General features: G+C 37.8%; 1 protein-coding gene across 1 annotated transcript in view; it reads left to right on the top strand.

Annotated features, from left to right (window-relative positions):
- CDH11 (cadherin 11) overlaps positions 1–19,318 on the top strand; it is a 120,678-nt gene that overhangs the window by 81,955 nt on the left and 19,405 nt on the right. The window contains exons 4-7 of the mRNA XM_081963432.1: positions 3,323–3,617; positions 7,950–8,069; positions 12,138–12,305; positions 16,500–16,687. Of these exons, the coding sequence (XP_081819558.1) occupies positions 3,323–3,617; positions 7,950–8,069; positions 12,138–12,305; positions 16,500–16,687 (771 nt within the window). The remainder of the gene's footprint in view (positions 1–3,322; positions 3,618–7,949; positions 8,070–12,137; positions 12,306–16,499; positions 16,688–19,318) is intronic.

Below are 19,318 nucleotides of genomic sequence, written 5' to 3'. Positions count from 1 at the left end.
ACATTCAAGTTATACATTCCCCTTAAGGAATATGGATGTAACATTGATGCTAGAGTGACAAATTGCAAAAGAAACCCAAACAATAAATTTGAGCAGATGATATACCAATGCTTGTGATGACCACTGCCTTGTAAATGCTTCAGAAATATCAATGTTAATGATGTGTGTGTGTGTGTGTGTGTGTGTGTGTGTGCATGTGTATTTATTTCCCAGTTCCACTTTTTCAGATCAACTGAGGATTGACCCATTTATTGCAATAGAAATTGACCAACCAAGTTGTCATCTAAATTTGACATAATGGATTGAGATTAAAATCCATTAAAAACTGGCCTAAAATCATCCAGCCAATTTTTATGTTTAATCTAGAACTAGAATTCACAATCTCCTGGTGATTGGCCAAAACTCACCCAGCCAACTTTCGGGCCTAAAATGGGACTAGAACTCAAAGTCTCCTGGTTTAATTCACCCCAAAATACTGCATGGATCTCATTAAGTTTGAACTTATTTTAATCTGCTTTGTACAGTTCTTTTAATGTCATTCTTACCTCCTCCATGTCAACTGTCAACTGTACATACTTAATTTTATTGTATCTGATATATTTTGTATGAACTGTACACCGCCCCGAGTCCCTTTCGGGAGAGGGGGCGGTCTAGAAGCATTAAATTAAATTAAATTAAATTAAAAAATTACTAAGACTCTCAGAGTATGTTTACAATATTAGCATAGTGTCTGAACAAGCAACTAAATACTACAAGGTAAATTCAATACATTGCCTTAATTTGATAAACTTGGTCCAGAAATTACGCAAGCTCAATAAATGCAGAATATAAGCAAAACACGACATTAAAATGCCTAGGCTTAAAGTATGCAATTTTTTTTTTAATTGTCAACGTCCCAAAAACCCCTTTCATTGTTGTAATTGTGATTACATGAACACATAGTTGCTAAATTAGGTATGAATCCTTGATGATACCTGCTATAATATATGTTTAAACCTCTGACATATTCATTATTTGCCTGAACCCCAGAGTTGTTATGCTATCAAGCAGTAGGACAACTCATATTCGAATGATCTAAAATCCCTTTTTCTAGAGAACATTGGAATATCTACTAAAATAGCCTGACATGGTGTGATAAATCAAACCAGCTGAGCATTCTTCAAGCTTTAAATAGGATGAAGTGTAGGGAAGTAAAGATGGCCTTAATCTTACATACTGTCAGTGGCGCTGAATGCCTTTACTGTTGTGGAAATTTAAGTGGCAGGATTCTGATTTCATTTTATGCATTAATTGCTTTAATACTATTCATTAAACTATCACAATGGGCATTAAGTAGCTATGAAATGAGAGATTAGTTGAAATCAATGGGTGGTTCCCTTTGTTGTAGCTCCATAATGGGCAAATCTATCTTTTTTTTTTTAAGTACACTTAATCAAAAAATCTGTTGGAAAATCTTTCCTAAAATATCCTGTGCTTCCTTTTATTCTTACGAAATAATAATCAGCTTTTCCTTTCATGCTTATTTATTTATTTTAAATCCAAATGCATTTTAAATTCATCCCCACAATATACTTTAGACCAATATATGTACTTTCTAGATTACATGAAACTACATTCTAGTTATATCCATTTTTATGTCTTTAGAGATTCAGTATACAAGTTTGTGCAATAACAAACAACGAAATAATATAAAGGGGCATTTTAAATCTGTCCATTACTCTCTAATAAATGTTTACTCTTAAAAAAAAACAGTGTATTTAACCTCTTCACTATAACATCACTAACATTTCAAGGTAATGTGATGACTAAGAACTATGTAATAATAGTTTCCCAAAATCTATCTTCTACCTTCTAATGTATCTATTTGGGAACTATATTTGTGAGATGGGCATCAGTGTGTGTGGTTTTTTTTTAAAAAAAAAAAAAACATCCCCACGTCATGTGATTTGAGCTTATTTTGTTATTGTAAATTAATGATCAATTAATGCTTTTAATTTTATTTTCTCTGTTTTACACATCCTTCCTGCTTTCTGAATTGAAAAGAAATACATCATGAGCTGAGTTCTCTAATGTTATTGTGCTGTTCTAAACCACTCAGAGCAGAGGTGAATTCCTACCAGTTCGGCCCAGTTCGGCTGAGTAGGTAGTAACTCAGCCGCCCACAGACCTGAACCGGTTCTATTGTCAGCGGCGCCAACAATCTCCATTGTAGAAAAGTATTCACCCCCCTTTTTCCTAACGTTCTGCGCATGTGCATGGCTCTTTTTGTGTAAATGTGCATGCATGCATTTTTTGCGCACCGAACTGGCAGTAATGCCGATAGCAACCCACCCCTGACCAAGAGTCACTAAGATGGGATGGGCAATGTAGAAATAAATAAATAGCAAATAATAAATAATAAATATAAATAAATAATAAATATAAATAAATAAATATAAATAAATAAATAAATAAATAAATAAATATAAATAAATAAATAAATATAAATAAATATAAATAAATATAAATAAATATAAATAAATATAAATAAATATAAATAAATATAAATAAATATAAATAAATATAAATAAATATAAATAAATATAAATAAATATAAATAAATATAAATAAATAAATAGATATAAATAGATATAAATAGATATAAATAAATATAAATAAGCAAATAAATAAATAATGGATTTGGGTTGAAATGTATTAAGCCAGGGAAGCAACAGGACCATTAGAGTAAGAATTATACAATCAACAGACACGCCGTCTTTATGATTACTGTAGGTTTCCATCCTTTGGAATTTAACTTTTCTTACTTTTTCTTATAGAAAAAAAGAAAAAGGCAGTAATTTAAAATTTATCAAAAAAGACGAAGAATAATATTTTGGGAAAATGTCAGAAATACAGGCAGTCCTCAACTTACGACCAAAATTAAGCCCAATGTTGCTAAGTGAAACGTTTGTTAAGTCCATTTTGGCCCGTTTTATGATTTTTCTTGCCACAGTTGTTAAGTGAATCATGGCGGTTATTAAGTTAGAAACTTAGATGTAAAGTGAATCGAGCTTCTCCATGGATTTTGCTTGTAAGACGGTCACAAAGGGGGATCAAAGGACCCTGGGGTATTGCAGCCATCATAAATATGACTTAGTTGCCAAGCGTCTGAACTTTGATCAGGTGGCCACTGGGATGCTGTAAGTGTGAGAAACAGTCTTAAGTCTGCTGATGTAACTTTGAATGGTCACTTAAATGAACTGTTGTAAAGTTGAGAACTACCTGTAAGTAGCCTTTGGTGATTGTATGTTAATATGTTTTTTTTTTTTTTCATTTTGCACAGCTTCATTCAGATATCGATTCTGGCGATGGGAACATCAAATACATTCTCTCAGGTGAAGGAGCAGGCATTATTTTTGTTATAGATGACAAATCAGGGAACATCCATGCCACAAAGACACTGGATCGAGAAGAAAGAGCTCAGTATACATTAACTGCCCAAGCCGTAGACCGAAACACCAACCGGCCCTTGGAACCACCCTCAGAATTCATCGTCAAAGTCCAAGATATCAATGACAACCCTCCTGAATTCCTTCATGAAAATTACCATGCCAATGTACCAGAGAGATCCAATGTGGGTAGGTAACACAAATTATGCATCATTATTCTCTTGCTGGGAAGAGTGATCAGCCAGAGGGAAATGCAACTCGTGTATAGTACCTTGCCTTGGATGTCAAATCAATTGTGATAGGCTCCATACCCCTTCAATGGTGGGATTCAAAAATATTTTCTACCAGTTCTGTGTGTGTAGCATGGTGAGCAGTGGAAGGATACTGTAAAATCTCCATTCCCTCCCCACTCCAGGGGAAGGATACTGCAAAATCCCCATTTCTTCCCAAACAGCTGGGACTCAGGAGGCAGAGAATAGATGGGGGCAGGACCACTCAGGGGTGGTATTTACTCCTTTTCTGAACTACTCAAAATTTCCGCTAACGGTTCTCCAGAACTGGTCAGAACCTGCTGAATACCACCTCTGCTTCAGACAATGCTAAGGACTTTCCAGCTGCTAAAAGATTGCCCATCTAAATTATTTGAGAGGAAACCTGGATGGATTTCTTCCTGATAACACTAGCTTCTTACATGCAGGGATAACAATGTTTTTCCTTTTGATGGTAAGCAGTCTGAAATGCTATCTAGGCACAGATTTATATGTTCATCTAAAGCCTTTTATTCATTGGCAAAAAATAAAATAAAATCCTTGAATGTTTTAAAATATGAACAACGAGAGTACCTGGCTTCTATTTTTATCATCTAAAAGCTATGCTGCAAAATGAAAACCCAAGTGGGGGGGGAGAGAAGATGAGGGGGGGAAATAAAAAACACGCTAAGTTGAAGCTTTTATTGTGACCACCAGGGATGAAAACAATTCAGGTAGCATGATGAAAAAGGTGTTGGCCTAAGTGACAGTTGGAGAACACTTAAAGCAGCTGATTTTCAACAATCTGGAAGAAACAGCTCTTCTATTTATGAGAAGCAAGACATAGCTAACTTAAACAAGCATGACTTAAACAAGTTTTTGGAAAGTATGCTGAGCTTCTGGAATATGTTCCTGGCCTTTATTAATTCATTTTTGGCCTTTACTAATAGCTCTCCTTTTTATTGGTGTATGACCTCCAGGGAGGAGAGAGAGCGACTTTGAATGGAGAAATCAGCAATTTTCCAAATTGCTAACCAACTGCCTCTCCTTTTACAAGTCTGGAGCAGACAAAGATGCTTTGGATCTTGTCTGTGCGAGGGAATCCCCAGTCGTAGGTCGAGGAAAACAGGGAATGCAACAGCCCTCACTGTACTTGCAGCAACAAATGGATTAATTTCCACACTCTTGCATGATAGCCACAGGGATTCAAAAATATGTTCTCAAGTTTGGATGGTGTTAAGGTAACAATGGCAAGCGTTGTGAAGTGTTTTTTAATCTTTTTAATGCCTCCTTAATTTAAATGCAAGGCATGCGGTGGCTCAGTGGCTAAGACGTTGAGGTTGTCGATCAGAAAGTTGGGCGGTTCGAATCCCTAGCTCCGCATAAGGGAGTGAGCTCCTGTTACTTGTCCCAGCTTCTGCCAACCTAGCAGTTTGAAAGCATGTAAAAATGCAAGTACAAAAATAGGGACCACCTTTGGTGGGAAGGTAACAGCGTTCTGTGCACCTTCGGCCTTTAGTCATGCTGGCCACATGACCACGGAAATGTCTTTGGACAGCGCTGGCTCTTCAGCTTTGAAACAGAGATAAGCACCGCCCCCTTGAGTTGGGAACGACTAGCACATATGTGCGAGGGGAGCCTTTACCTTTAATTTAAATGTATATTTGATTCAAGCCAGGAAATGACTCCTTTAGAAGCTGCACAGATGTACAAAAAAACTGAGACCAGAGCATATCAAAATGGGCTGGATCATGCCAAGGGTTAAAAAAAAGTTGCATCATTTTTTTTTTTCCCCAATGGCATCTTCATTAAATGTGTGCAATATTTGGCTCCAAAGCCAGCAAATGTGTTTTTGGATCCAAGCAATGCACACAGCAAAATCAGGATGGTATTGGGGGAATTTTTAATGGACTGTTTCTTAGCCCATGACCTTCTCTGGCCCATCTTCAAACTCAGCCTCTCCTATGCTGGCTTGTTCCCAACATTAAATTTGGTTTTCTTCCACTTGGTTTGGGGAGAGTGATTCTGCTGACAATGTAAAGGGCCTCATTTTCATTATTATTTTTTTCCAGCATTCCATTGGTTGGAACAAATTAGAACAACAGCTGTCCTTAATCCAATCCCACTTGTGATTTTTCTTAAACAAATAACAGTCCTTATGGGAAGGAATCATCTCTTTTTTTTAATTCATCCACAAAAGAAGCAGCAAAATTTTGCATGCACATCTATATGAGTTCTGCACCAAATACCAGATCATAATTAGCTTGCCATAATTAGCTGGCCAAACTCAGCTGATTATACTGTGATCTAGGTAAAGGTAAAGGCTCCCCCGCGCATGTGTGCTAATCATTGTTGGTTCTAGGGGGTGGTGCTAATTTCTGTTTCTAAACTGAAGAGCCAGAGCTGTCTGAAGATGTCTCTGTGGTCATGTAGCCAGCATGACTAAATGCTGAAGGCGGATGGAACGCTGTTACCTTCCCACCAAGGGTGGTTCCTATTTTTCTACTTGCATTTTTTACATGCTTTTGAACTGCTAGGTTGGCAGAAGCTGGGACAAGTAATGGGAACTCACTCCGATACACGGCGCTAGGGATTTGAACCCGTGAACTGCCGACCTTCTGATCAACAAGCTCAGCGTCTTAGCCACTGAGCCACCACGTCTCTGGATACTGTGATCTATATTGTGCCAATAGTCACTTTACATTTATCATATGTATATCATGGACGTGTTTTTGGTATCTATGACAGTACTGGCTGACTAAGGCTTTTACACACTGCAAAATATAAAGCACAGTTTTAAATGTCCTTTCCAGTCAAATAAACTCCCTTTCCAATAAAGTAATCACTCATGAAACATGCAGAAAAATGCTGAACGAATCACTGCATATGCAACAAAGCTCACCAAACTGAATAGCTTGTGGGGTAGTTTGTTATAGGAGCCTTGTCGTTAGCATGTTGGGTTATTATTAAGCAATCATTTATTTATTTCGAAATAACATATTATAGCAAAGGGAAGAGACGTGGCTGCTTTAAGATGCTGCAGGCAGTGGCTCAATGGCTAAGGCATTGAGCTTGTCAAGCAAAAGATTGGCAGTTTGGCGGTTCGAATACCTAGTGCCATATAACAGAGTGAGCTCCCATTATTTGTCCCAGCTTCTACCAACCTAGCAGTTCAAAAGCATGTAAAAATGCAAGTAGAAAAATATGAACCACCTTTGGTGGGAAGGTAACAGCATTCTGTGCGCCTTTGGCATTTAGTCATGCCGGCCACATGACCACGGAGAGATCTTTGGACAGCGCTGGCTCTTCAGCTTTGAAATGGAGATGAGCGCCACCACCTAGAGTTGGGAAGGACTAGCACATATGTGAGAGGGGAAGCTTTACCTTTACCTTTAGGCAGGAGTCATGTTCACACTCCTATGCACTCCAAAGCACTTTTGGAGATTGGACACAAAGAGCCGCACAACCCTAAAATTAATACTCCAAATCATAATATTAACAAATTGCCAGGAAGGGAGGGGAGGAAAAATGCATTTAGCAAATAGAATTAACTCAACTCTATACTCCCCAAAAAATTAATTGAAGTGAGATCTGCGATAATCTGTACAGCTGTTGGAATAACCGCCGGTGATTTGCTAGTAAAACCTCTTTTAAAGAAATGAAATGTGGCTTTTCCAGGGTGCAATTAGTCAAGATAATCTCTCATATGTTTCTAAAAGTTCCAAGGTTTTACTCAAAAATAGCTTGGTCGCCACAACTTAAAAGTAATTATGCGTCTCTCTTTCCTGAATATTCTTTTGGGGTTACACTTTGAATTAAAAAAAGGATTCTTCTCATCTAGTTCCAAACACTGTTCCCCAAATCCATCCCAGCACTCTTCTTGGACGTTAAACTGTCTCTGGCTTTGTGACAGCCACCTTAGGCTGTCTCTTCTCTCGACGTGGCATAGAAGAAAAATGCTCTGCAGGAGAGTTAGGATCTCCCCTGGAACCTCACAGGATGCTCTTCCTTAGCTTCACCCCACCTACAAGGGCTTTTTGGCTTTTTTAAAAAGCCCATGAACAAGCAGAAGCCAGTGCAGGGGATCGAAAGCTCTGTTCCTGCAGTTAGATGCCAGGACATCACTTCCTCCTACAGACCCCTCTCATAAGTTTCTCATTGTTCCCATTGAAAGGTGAAGTTGCCATTGTAACAATAACCTGGAATTTTGGAAGTGGGGCAAAAAACATATGTATATCTAAATATATGTATCTGTTTCCTTTTCTGTCTGCAGGTACATCCGTGATTCAGGTGACAGCCTCAGATGCTGATGATCCTACCTATGGAAATAGCGCGAAACTTGTTTACAGCATTCTTGAAGGCCAACCATACTTCTCTGTAGAGCCACAAACAGGTACTAATCAACCGTGTACTAACTGAAAGGGAATTTTAAAATAGAATAGCAATAGCACTTTGACTTATATACCACTTTACAGTGCTTTACATCCTTCTCTAAGCGGTTTACTCTTGCCCCCAACAATCTGGGTTCTCATTTTACCGACCTCGGAAAGATGGAAGGCTGAGTCAACCTTGAGCCTGGTGAGATTTGAACTGGCAAATTGCAGGCAGCCGACAGTCAGCAGAGATAGCCTGCAGTACTGCACTCTCACCACTGCTCCAACCTTCTCTCCATCCTAGGAAGAAGGCAATGGCAAAGAACTTCTGAAAAATCTTGCCAAGAAAACTTCCCAGGACTTGCCCATGCAGTCTCTAAGAACTGGATGCGATTGAATGGAATAATAATAATATTTTTAAAAAACCTTAACAATGAAAATACCTGTAATGAGAAACCAGCAACTTTCCAAAAATACCTCACAATGAGAAACCAGCAACTTTCCAAATTTATTCAGTTTATATCACCACCCATTTTACATACATGACTCTGCAATCCAATTGTTATTGGGCTATAGGTTGAAACCATGATCATTGGCTTTAGTGGGTATGACTAATTACCTAAAAGAGATTAACAATAGTACTGGTACTTTGATTTATATACCGCTTTGTAATGCTTTACATCCCTCTCTAAGTTGTTTACAAACTCAGCATATTGCCCCCAACAATCTGGGTCCTCATCTTACTGACGGCGGAAGGATGGAAGGCTGAGTCAATGTTGACCCAGTCAGGATTGAACTCCTGGCAGTTGACAGAATTACACTGCAGTACTGCATTCTAACCACTGCGCCATCACCAAGATTCCTTTACGTGTCCCAAATATGGCCTTAAGGACTTTGCTTTGAAAGCATCAGTGTGTTTCCATTTGACCTGTAATTTGCATTCAGGCCTTGGATTTATTTTACAGGAAACAATGCCTTTGATTTTCTTGCTTGATTTAAAGTAAATGCACCTTCTGCATATGAAAATAATTTGACACATTTTTTCAAGCTATAACTGATCTCTAATGGAAATTATACCCATATCCTAGCATATGTGATTGCATGGGGTTATAAAAGAAATGTTCAGTGTCTAAACCAGCTACTTAAAAACACTGACAGTATTATGACTTCCAAACTTAGATAAAGGTTAAATTTTGTAATCAACAGCTGGCCCCATATAATGCATGTCAAAGAAATGGCTCCTCAAACTAAACACAATTTGTTAGTCTTCTATGTTGGTTTATCATAAAAGTTCAGTCTTCTGTGTTATGTTTACACTCACTAATATTATTTCCTGTTTCTGCTGTCTCCATTAAAAATCTTCATGAAAAATAGTAGCATAAAACACAATTTTAATGTTTTCCCTAATGCATTTCGAAGTGTATTTAGGAAAGTAGGGACAAGACTTAAAAATGCATTCAGGAGGTGGAAAAGTTGATAATCAGGGAGGACACAGTGGCTAAGATGCTGAGCTTGTCAGTTAGAAGGTTGGCAGTTCAATGGTTCAAATCCCTAGCGCCGTGTAACAGAGTGAGCTCCCATTACTTGTCCCAGCTTCTGTCAACCTAGCAGTTCAAATGCATGTAAAAAATAGAAGTAGAAAAATAGGAACTACCTATGTCGGAAAGGTAACACCGTTCCGTGCATCTTTGGTGTTTAGTCATGTCGGCCATATGACCACAGAGATGTCTTCGGACAGTGCTGCCTCTTTAGCTTTATTTGTGAGTTTATATCCACACTCTTTTCAGTCCCCCCCGCCCAAACTTCACAAGCAGTGGGAAGGTGGTGTACAATTTTTAACACAGTTGTTAACTTGAAATACTCAGGACCAGAAGCAAAAAAATCCCCATTCTCCCAGAGGTTCCTGTATATTTTGGTAACAAATGTATTAGTCCCTTACTCCCTAACCCAAGTACCCTGGTTTTATTTATTAGCTATATGTTCAAAACTGGGCAATCAAGAGGGGAAAAATGAGAAATGGTTCGCTTGATTTATTTAAATACTAATGGTAGTAGATTTAAAAAGCTAAAAGTAGAAGGGAGAAAGAGAGAGAGAGATTGTATATGAGCAGAGTATATGATGGGAAGGTCAATAAGAAACATTAGCTAAGGGGTTTTGACATAAAATCATTTATTTCAAAATAGTCTAATCCTTTTCTAATTGTGATTGCAATGGTGCAGAATGAAGTGGCCTTTGCGGTGATTAAGCGAGACTGAGCTCTTAGTAGGAAAGACAGAATCACACGCCCAGGCCATTCCAAATATCTGTTGATGAAATGTTCATGAGGTCATATAATATAATGGCAGCTCAGGAAGATTTGAATGCTAGTTTTAACCTTTGCATTGAAAACAGATGCAAACATATAATTGAAAAGGGATGTTGTTAAATCTGCCCTTAGTACATTATTCTATTACTGTTGTTGGGTACAGAGGTTGTGATACAAGTATTTGGGAATGGCATAATCCATCTATATCCCTATTGTATATGAGCTGGTACAGAGCAGAGGTGGTATTCAGCAGGTTCTGACCAGTTCTGAAGAACGGTAGCGAAAATTTTGAATAGAGAACCGGTAAATGCCACCTCTGACTGGCCCCACCCCCATCTATTCTCTGCCTCCCGAGTCCCAGCTGATCGGGAGGAAATGGGGATTTTACAGTATCCTTCCCCTGCCATGCCCACCAAGCCATGCCATGCCATGCCCACCAAGCCACACCCACAGAACCGGTAGTAGAAAAAAAATTAATCCCATCACCGGTACAGAGCTCTGGAGAAGGAGGAAATTGAATACAGTGTTTCTCAGTTTAAGATAAGCTCATTTAATAGTCCTAACTATTCTTTCTTTCTTTCTTTCTTTCTTTCTTTCTTTCTTTCTTTCTTTCTTTCTTTCCTTCCTTCCTTCCTTTCCTTTCCTTTCCTTTTCCAAGATGGAGAAAAAGAAAGCCAAGATTTTCCTCTCATGAGAAAATGGCATCATAATGTCTAAAATTCACACACACACACACCCAAATCCCACCAAAGAACAAACACTAGTCTTAATATATATTATGGAAATTTTGAGATCTCAGCCTACCTTAGATTCCTGGACTACAAATCGATTAGTGAACCCATTCTTACCATGACCTCCAATTCAAAAACCCGTAAAAACCAAAATACAATAGATGTTTTTAACAATGTGGCCTCACTTTCATTTCCCTAAAACAAACCACAGCAACATAATCCTTATTGGCATTACAACAGGTGAGGAATAACAATTTTGCTACTGGGAAGTCAGCTGTTTTTGTTAGCAATCCAAGATGAGATAACATAAATCAACCCTTTGCATGCAAATCCTAATGCCCTTTCTCATATTGGAAATGGCAAAGATCAAATTCCTCAGACTTCTCCATTAAAACTTCAACAATCATCATATTATAAGCCGGACCAGGCAAGATCACGGAAAAAACTTATCAAGCTATTGCAGAATCCAATTTTGCAGATGGATGATTCTATTGTGTTTGACTTCGGGTCCCCCCCCCCCATTCTTGTGCTTTTTAGACGTGTTTGAAAAAATTTATATGCATACATATTCTTTTCCCCTGGGGTATTCTACTTTTTGTTGGGTGTGTGTGTGTGTACATTTTCTAAGCAATATAATGCAATTCAAATCGATGCATTTTCCTGAATATACATGTCCATTTATAAAATTACAGTCAATGTATACATTTTTGTACTCTTCTATTAGAAATTTCAGAATTGACTATAAAGATGCATTATAATTATCTTATAAGGGCAGGACATGTAAATACATTAAATTCATATTAAATTACGAAGAGAACATATTCTTCACCCACCACTTCTTTGACCAACATCAGATATTCTACGCAGTGCGGGTGGAGTGAATCGTAGTTGATATATACTACGATCACTGAGGGCAATTTCTCTGTTGTATAATCATTTAAACAAATATCTGCCAGCCCTTTTGCAAATGAATGTATGTAGAACAGACTCGCTGTGAGATCAACATTTGAAGAACATATTGTGAACCATTTCTTCGCATCTTTTTCCTGAAGGTATTATAAGAACAGCTCTTCCCAACATGGACAGAGAAGCAAAGGAAGAATATCATGTTGTGATTCAAGCAAAGGACATGGGAGGCCACATGGGAGGACTTTCAGGAACCACCAAAGTGACAATTACCCTCACAGATGTCAATGACAATCCACCAAAGTTCCCACAGAGTAAGTTCTGAAGAACTCTTTATAGCGTATACTGTTTGTCATCATTGTCCACCAGAGGCTTCATTGAAACTGAGTAATTCTCCTCCTCCTCTTTTACTTGCTAGCAAATAACTATTCAGTAATATACTGAATCTATGAAATCAAGTATCAGACTCTTATTATGATTAATAGTGATTTCTATAAAGATAGGGCTGCCTGTGCTTTAAAAATTATTTGGAGGAGGTGCTTTGAAACATGTAAAGGTGTAAGTACAGCAGGTCTTTAAAGGAGCTACATCTATTCAGAGGTTTTGTCCAAAGAAGGACATGGCTGCTTTAAGAAATCACATTAAAAATACACACAGTTTAAGGTGCTACACTCTTTTATGAACCATTTTCAAAACCCGTGCTGCTCTAATGTTAAGATCCTAGCTTCTAAGAGAGTAACATCAGTGGCATGCAGTTTTTAGAAATGAAAACCCAATCATGTTTTATTGTTATTTGTTATATCTTCCATAAATCTCAAAGCAATACATAGTACTGTATATCCAAAAATATCTGGTTCCTAAGGATAGGGTTTATCTCTAAGTGTCCAATGGAATCCAAACAAAATGTTTGGGTAATAGTCCTTGTCTTCATAGGCTGAATGGTGCTGCATTCCCTAGTGTGACCTTGGAACTGTTGGTGGCTCTCACAGGATGGCCCAATGAGTAGTTTTGATTCCTCTCATTCTAACCCCCCTAACCCCACCCTGCAATCTCTCTCCTTCCCCACCCCACCTTGCACATGACAGGCTGGCAGCATGCAAAGCATGACATAGGGGGATAGCAATCCTGATAGAGCCACACTTGCTTTCTTAAAAATTAAGAGTAGATGGCTACTGGCCAATACTTTGGAAATGTACCCACTTGTCTAGAAAAACACAAAGATAAGCTAAAATAATAGAAGGTGTCTGAGGAGCTGAGACTGAATGAGAGTGAACTACCTGGCAAGTTAGATTTTTGTAGATGGTAATGTTTCAATGGCCCATGACCACCATAGTGTGCTGACCTAAGCTTCCTTAACAAGCATGAAGCAAAGTCTTGGTCCTGGCAAAACTTCATTTATTTACACAACTGTGAATTCCTTTCATTCACAGTCAGCAAAGCTTGGCAAAGAATATTTATCAACGCGAACCTTATCTCACTTGGCAAGCTTCCAGATAGCTAGTTTACAAATGCAAAGCAAGGCAACACTTGTCACAGAGTCTCTTATAATCACAAACAGAACTTTCCACTCTTGAAATGACCGAAGGAACGAATTGTTTCCTGCAAAAGCCCATTCCCCATTCACTCCTCTTTTGTTTCCTATGGGAGGGGCAATTTAATCCAATAAAACAAAGGTGTGGCTTTACTCCCAAGTCAACCCTGCTTTCTTAGTTGTTCTTGTCTTCTGGCAGCTCTGTGCATGCACACACTGGGAATAGGCTCCAGCTGTTCCTCTTGCCTCACTGCCGTCTAACTCCCTCTCTGCCTCCGACACAGAGCCCTCGTTTGAGCTTTCCTCAGCCCCCAGGACTGGTCCATGTTCCTCCCCAACCTCCTTATTGTCCGACTCTGCTGGCCACTGGTGGACCACAACACATAATCGCTATTTTGTGAAAGAGCTTCACCCTTCCCCTTTCAGCCTTTTATGATTTCATACACGGTCCCAAATTCCATATAAGTCCATCAATCTATAAAAGTTTTTTTTTTCTGAAATAGATTCATGTACATTAAAAGAAATCAAGAGGTATCTCGTGCACATTTTACATTCTAAGTTTTTTTTAAAGAGCTTTCTTTTAGAAAGAGGAAAAAGAGTTGAGCCATTTCCAGGGACACACAGTGAACCATTTCAAAGATGAGGATTAAGGCACAGGAGGAGGTAGGGACTTTTGTGCTGCCTCATTTTGAAAACATATTGGACAATGATGTTTTAACAATATGCCCCTGCTGGGATCAATGGCATGAGGTCTAGACTTTTGGTGAGAAATGCTGTTAACGGAGACAGATGGAGGATGGAGGAAGTGGAAACATATTTTAGAGAGAAATAGTTATGCGCTGTAAGACAAGAGACCAAAGTTTTTTAAAAAACAAAACAAAGCAAAGCACACCCTCTCCATCTCTTTTTATGAATTTGTGAGCACAACAGAGACGTTCTTAAAAAGCAGATTTCATGGTTGTTTCTCAATTTAGACAGATTTTATCAGTAATCTTCAAGAATGACAAAATTTGCATCTCCGTTGCTTTTTGATGGCTCCATTTGGTTTATGGAGGTGTCAGTTATGACAAGATTTTAATTTGTTTACATGCTTTGTTTGGTTTTGGAAGTGAATATGTATATAATCGTCACTGATGCATCAAATATGAAATCGACATTCTGAGAGATTTAACCCTTTGTAAATAGGCAGGCAAACAAAAGGCATCCACAGCTTGAGGGTAATTTATGAATGAAAATGATTAAATTATATAAATACTCAACAATCTCTAGTGCTGCCCAGCATGACCCCAATTATATAATTAGCAGCCGTTAGAACAACACTTGTACTCTGCCACAATCCTGATTGCACCTCACTCTCAACATCCCCAGTCAAGACAAGCAAAACACCCAGGTCAGTTCTACGTTCACCAGGTGATCCTGTAAATACCTACAAGCCAGTTCAAATAGTGTTAAAAATTTAACACTTTAAAAAAATTACATCTTTAAAAAATAGTAGTATGATTCCTACACTAAAGCCTAGCCAACACCAATGCAGCATCTACAACATTGCTATCGTAGAGATATGTGTATTCTAATATATTGGGAAAAAGGTGAAATGAACAATTCTCCATCCCTAATTTTCATGACAAGAGTTTTCCCTTATAATGTTTGGGTGTAGCATTGTTTTTAATAGTCCTGTGAATAGGAATGAATTAGGAAGTCAAGTATTTACTCATTTATAAGGCTTAAATTATTTGGATACAGTTTCCTCTCTCTTAGGAGCCCAAGGCAACTGAGTCTACATATCAAGTTTATACCTATGTATATAATAATACAATACAATACAATACAATAGAATACAATACAATAGAATACAATACAATACAATACAATGCAATAGCAGAGTTGGAAAGGACCTTGGAAGTCTTCTAGTCCAACCCCCTGCCTAGGCAGGAAACCCTATACCGTTTCAGACAAATGGCTATCCAGCATCTTCTTAAAGACTTCCAGTGTTGGGGCATTCACAACTTCTGGAGGCAAGCTGTTCCACTGATTAATTGTTCTAACTGTTAGGAAGTTTCTCCTCAGTTCTAAGTTGCTTCTCTCCTTGATTAGTTTCCACCCATTGCTTCTTGTCCTACCCTCAGGTGCCTTGGAGAATAGTTTGACTCCCTCTTCTTTGTGGCAGCCCCTGAGATATTGGAAGACTGCTATCATGTCTCCCCTAGTCCTTCTTTCTATTAAACTAGACATACCCAGTTCCTGCAACCGTAAATAAATAAAAATAAATATAGTTTCTTTTATTTCAACTTTGCTGCGGTTTTTAAGTATTTTGTTGATAGCCTTTCCAGGAATTCTGACAACCAACCTTCCTTCCTTCCTCCCTCCTTTCCTGTGTCCATACTCTTTATAGTTGTGTGTCTCCTGAATTGCGTTAACCTCTTAACTGGATTAATGAAAAAAGGGTTAATGTGCTCCAGAAACTCCAGAAAGAGCCAAATGTTTTGTGGATTACTTCAAAATGGATTTATATAAGCACACACTTGCATTGATTTCACTTGGGAGCAGTTGTATATTTTATTCTGTAGAGAAAAAAAAAAGCTGGAGGAAAAAAAAGTAAGTGGAAAAGCAAGAATTTCCATTACAGAGTCTCCATACAAGACGTCTGAGTGGGTTTTTTTTTTAAAAAAAAGTATAAGACCACCCAAGTCCATAATGACTCAGGGTAGAGCTTTGCCTTATAGCCTGCCAAATAAGCATTTCTCTGCTTTTTAATTAAACCTACCAAAAACAAAGTGTGATGGGGCAAAACACTAAGTGCCAAGAGCCGTTTCAATGGGTGAATTGCTGCCTGAATCTGATTTAAAATCTCTGGAATGTCCATGTTCCCTCTGTTTCCTCCAATACTTTTTACATATCTTGATGGAGTCAATAAAATAAATATTCCTAAAGGAATTAACAGTGTCGCTCATTTACTGATGAGTCCCATTTTACCTAGGTGTTTATCAGATGTCAATATCAGAAGCTGCCGTTCCTGGCGAGGAAGCTGGAAGAGTAAAAGCCAAAGATCCAGACATTGGAGAAAATGGTTTAGTAACTTACAACATCATTGATGGTGACGGTATAGAAATGTTTGAAATCACAACAGATTATGAGACTCAGGAAGGGGTTGTGAAGCTCAAGAAGGTAAGAAATGCATTCCTTTCATTCCTCAATGGATAATATATACTTCATTTTCTTTCCATGCCTCATGGAACATATAATAGCCATAGATTATCACTCAAAGAGAGCAAAAGTAGTTTGGGATAATTTGTTTATGAAGCTATGATTAACTTCCAGTATCCTATTTTACTCTTATCTCTTAAGGCTTGGAGCCAGAATGAAAGGAAAGAATTATAAAAATAAAGCACTGGTGCATAGAAGCTCCTTAATATCATTTTAAAGTGAAGAAAAGTACATTATTCTTTTACTGATCTCCTCTTGAGAAATCAACACTGTTCCCTCTTCAAAGCATGTGGCACATTAACTTGGAAATAAATGAAAGGGATTGTCTTCCTTATAATGAAGCATTTATTTTCAAGTTGGCAAGACAGTGTGAATTTTCAGATAATGTGAAAATTACAAGGGATTTCTTTTGTGTCTGCAATGCTTTTTCCGGAGGAAATCTTAATTTGGGCTGTCAGGATTCCTTCTGAATGCAGTCTCTGTTGATTAAAAGAAAGAAAAGAAGGGAGGGGGGGGAGGAAAGGGGAACTAAAGCAAGCATGGGTTGGTCAGTGCTATGTTTCCTTCACGCAGGTCAACTAAAGTCCCTTTTTGGTGTGAGCTCGCTATTCTGAAATATTTTTTCTTCCGTTATACAAGCCAAAGTCATCAAGCTAAACATTGAATGCAAAATTTCTATGGAAGCAGCTGTGCTCAGCTGCTTTAAAACCAATGACTTTGTCAACATTTCAGAACTGATTAATGTTTAACAATAGAATAGAAAATAATATTGGCAGTTCAGGGTTGAATGGTGGAGTCCTCTGTGTTTTCTTAGCTTTGCTATTTTCTTGAAGATGTTTCATTATCCAACTAAGTAACACCAGTAATCAGTGATGTTACCTAACTGAGTAATGAAATGTCTGCAAGACAACAACGAAGCTCAGAGAGCACCAAGGACTCTACTAATCAGTGTTTCTATTTTTTTTTGGGGGGGGGGTTGTTCTATAGCAGGGTTGTCAAACTCGTGGCCACAGGCCAGATGTGTCATGTGCTGGCCACGCCCACCATTTAAGTGAAAGGGTAAAAAAGTCACGACAAGGTGAAGCCACAAGTTTGACACCCCCATCCTATAGTATTCAATTAGGGCTTTATAGCAACCTAACTATAGCAGAGAGGATGCCATTTAAGTTCTAAAATCAATTATGCAATTCCTAGAAGTACCTCCAAAACTATTTTGAGGTTACGAATAGGAACCATGTGGTCCAGGATGTCTAGATGAATCTGAATCTTAATTAGATTGTGTTGCAGATTTTATCTTGGGTCTTATGTTGCCTCTATTTATTGCTTTTCTGTTATCTGTTTCATCTTCCTTCCCCTCCCCTCTGAGTCATGTTTTTGAGTATTTTTTTGGGTGGTATTTTCATTAGTTTGCGAAAATGGGTTAAAGACGTAAAATTAAAGAGAGACAATTTGATGTAGGGTTTAATGTAGTGCTAAGAAACCAGGAGACTGAATTCTAGTCCCACTTTAGGCATGAAAAAAATGGCTTTGAGTCAGTTACTTTTCTTCAACCCAACTTACTTCACAGGGTAATGGTTGTGGGGAAATCAGGAGAAGAAAAATGTATTGGTATGTTTTCTGCCTTGTGTTGCAGATGAAAAAGGTGGCATATTTTTTTTTTTACAGGCAGCGCTTTGGAAATCTCTTATAGGTATCCATTCTGCAGCTAGTATATGTTCATCCATAATTCTCAAGATGTATTTAGGTGGCTGGTTGCTTTGTCATTATTAAATTTATATGCTAACAAATCTATTTAGACCTGGGCAGGTCAGAATAAAACACAATAATTGTGCACATTAGATACTTATGTACGGTATATGTATGCATGGAAAAGTAAGATGTGAAATACTCAATTTTATATCTAAAAATATATTTTAATTAGAATTGAGCCCAGACAGGAACAACTAGATATCAGAATCTGCAAACTGTTATAGAATATAGCTCCCTGTTTTACTATAACAGCAATACTATCAGTAATAGCTCTAGGACTTGGGAGCCTTTAGACCAGGCATTATTAAACATGGGCATCCAGATTATAACTCCCCTCGTGGTACTTGTGCCTTGAATAATATCAAAAATTGGGTAATATTACCATGGTTTAATTAACAGTAGTGTCCATACAGATTTTTATCTATAATCTTAAGACTTTATTTACTCTTAAGGTTACAGGCAGGATCTTGGAGATTGCAGAAATGATCATATCACACGTCCCTAAAGTTCATTTTATTCCATTATACATTTTTGAATATTGGCCAGTGAAGGAATCATTTCAGTTCCAGTTTACCTTATAAACATGCCTGATTCTAAAGGTGTTATGATCTGACCTACCATATTACCTCAAACAGAGATGACCCTAAATTTATTTCTCACTTTCTCATGCCCAAAAGCAAAGTAGGGAAGATACTATGTTCTCAAAGAATCTAAAATGATTTTCATATTTTAAAACAATATTTTAAATAAATATAGGAATTACCATATTTTTCGGAGTATAATACGCACCAGAGTATAAGACGTACCAAGATTTTGAAGAGGCAAATAAAAAAAGGTTTTGCA

Source organism: Natrix helvetica (assembly GCF_964273705.1).
Source record: "Natrix helvetica genome assembly, chromosome: 10".
Classification (NCBI taxonomy): Eukaryota; Metazoa; Chordata; class Lepidosauria; order Squamata; family Natricidae; genus Natrix; species Natrix helvetica.
The sequence above is the reverse complement of the archived record's forward strand: the minus strand, read 5'-3'. Positions and strand labels throughout refer to the sequence as shown.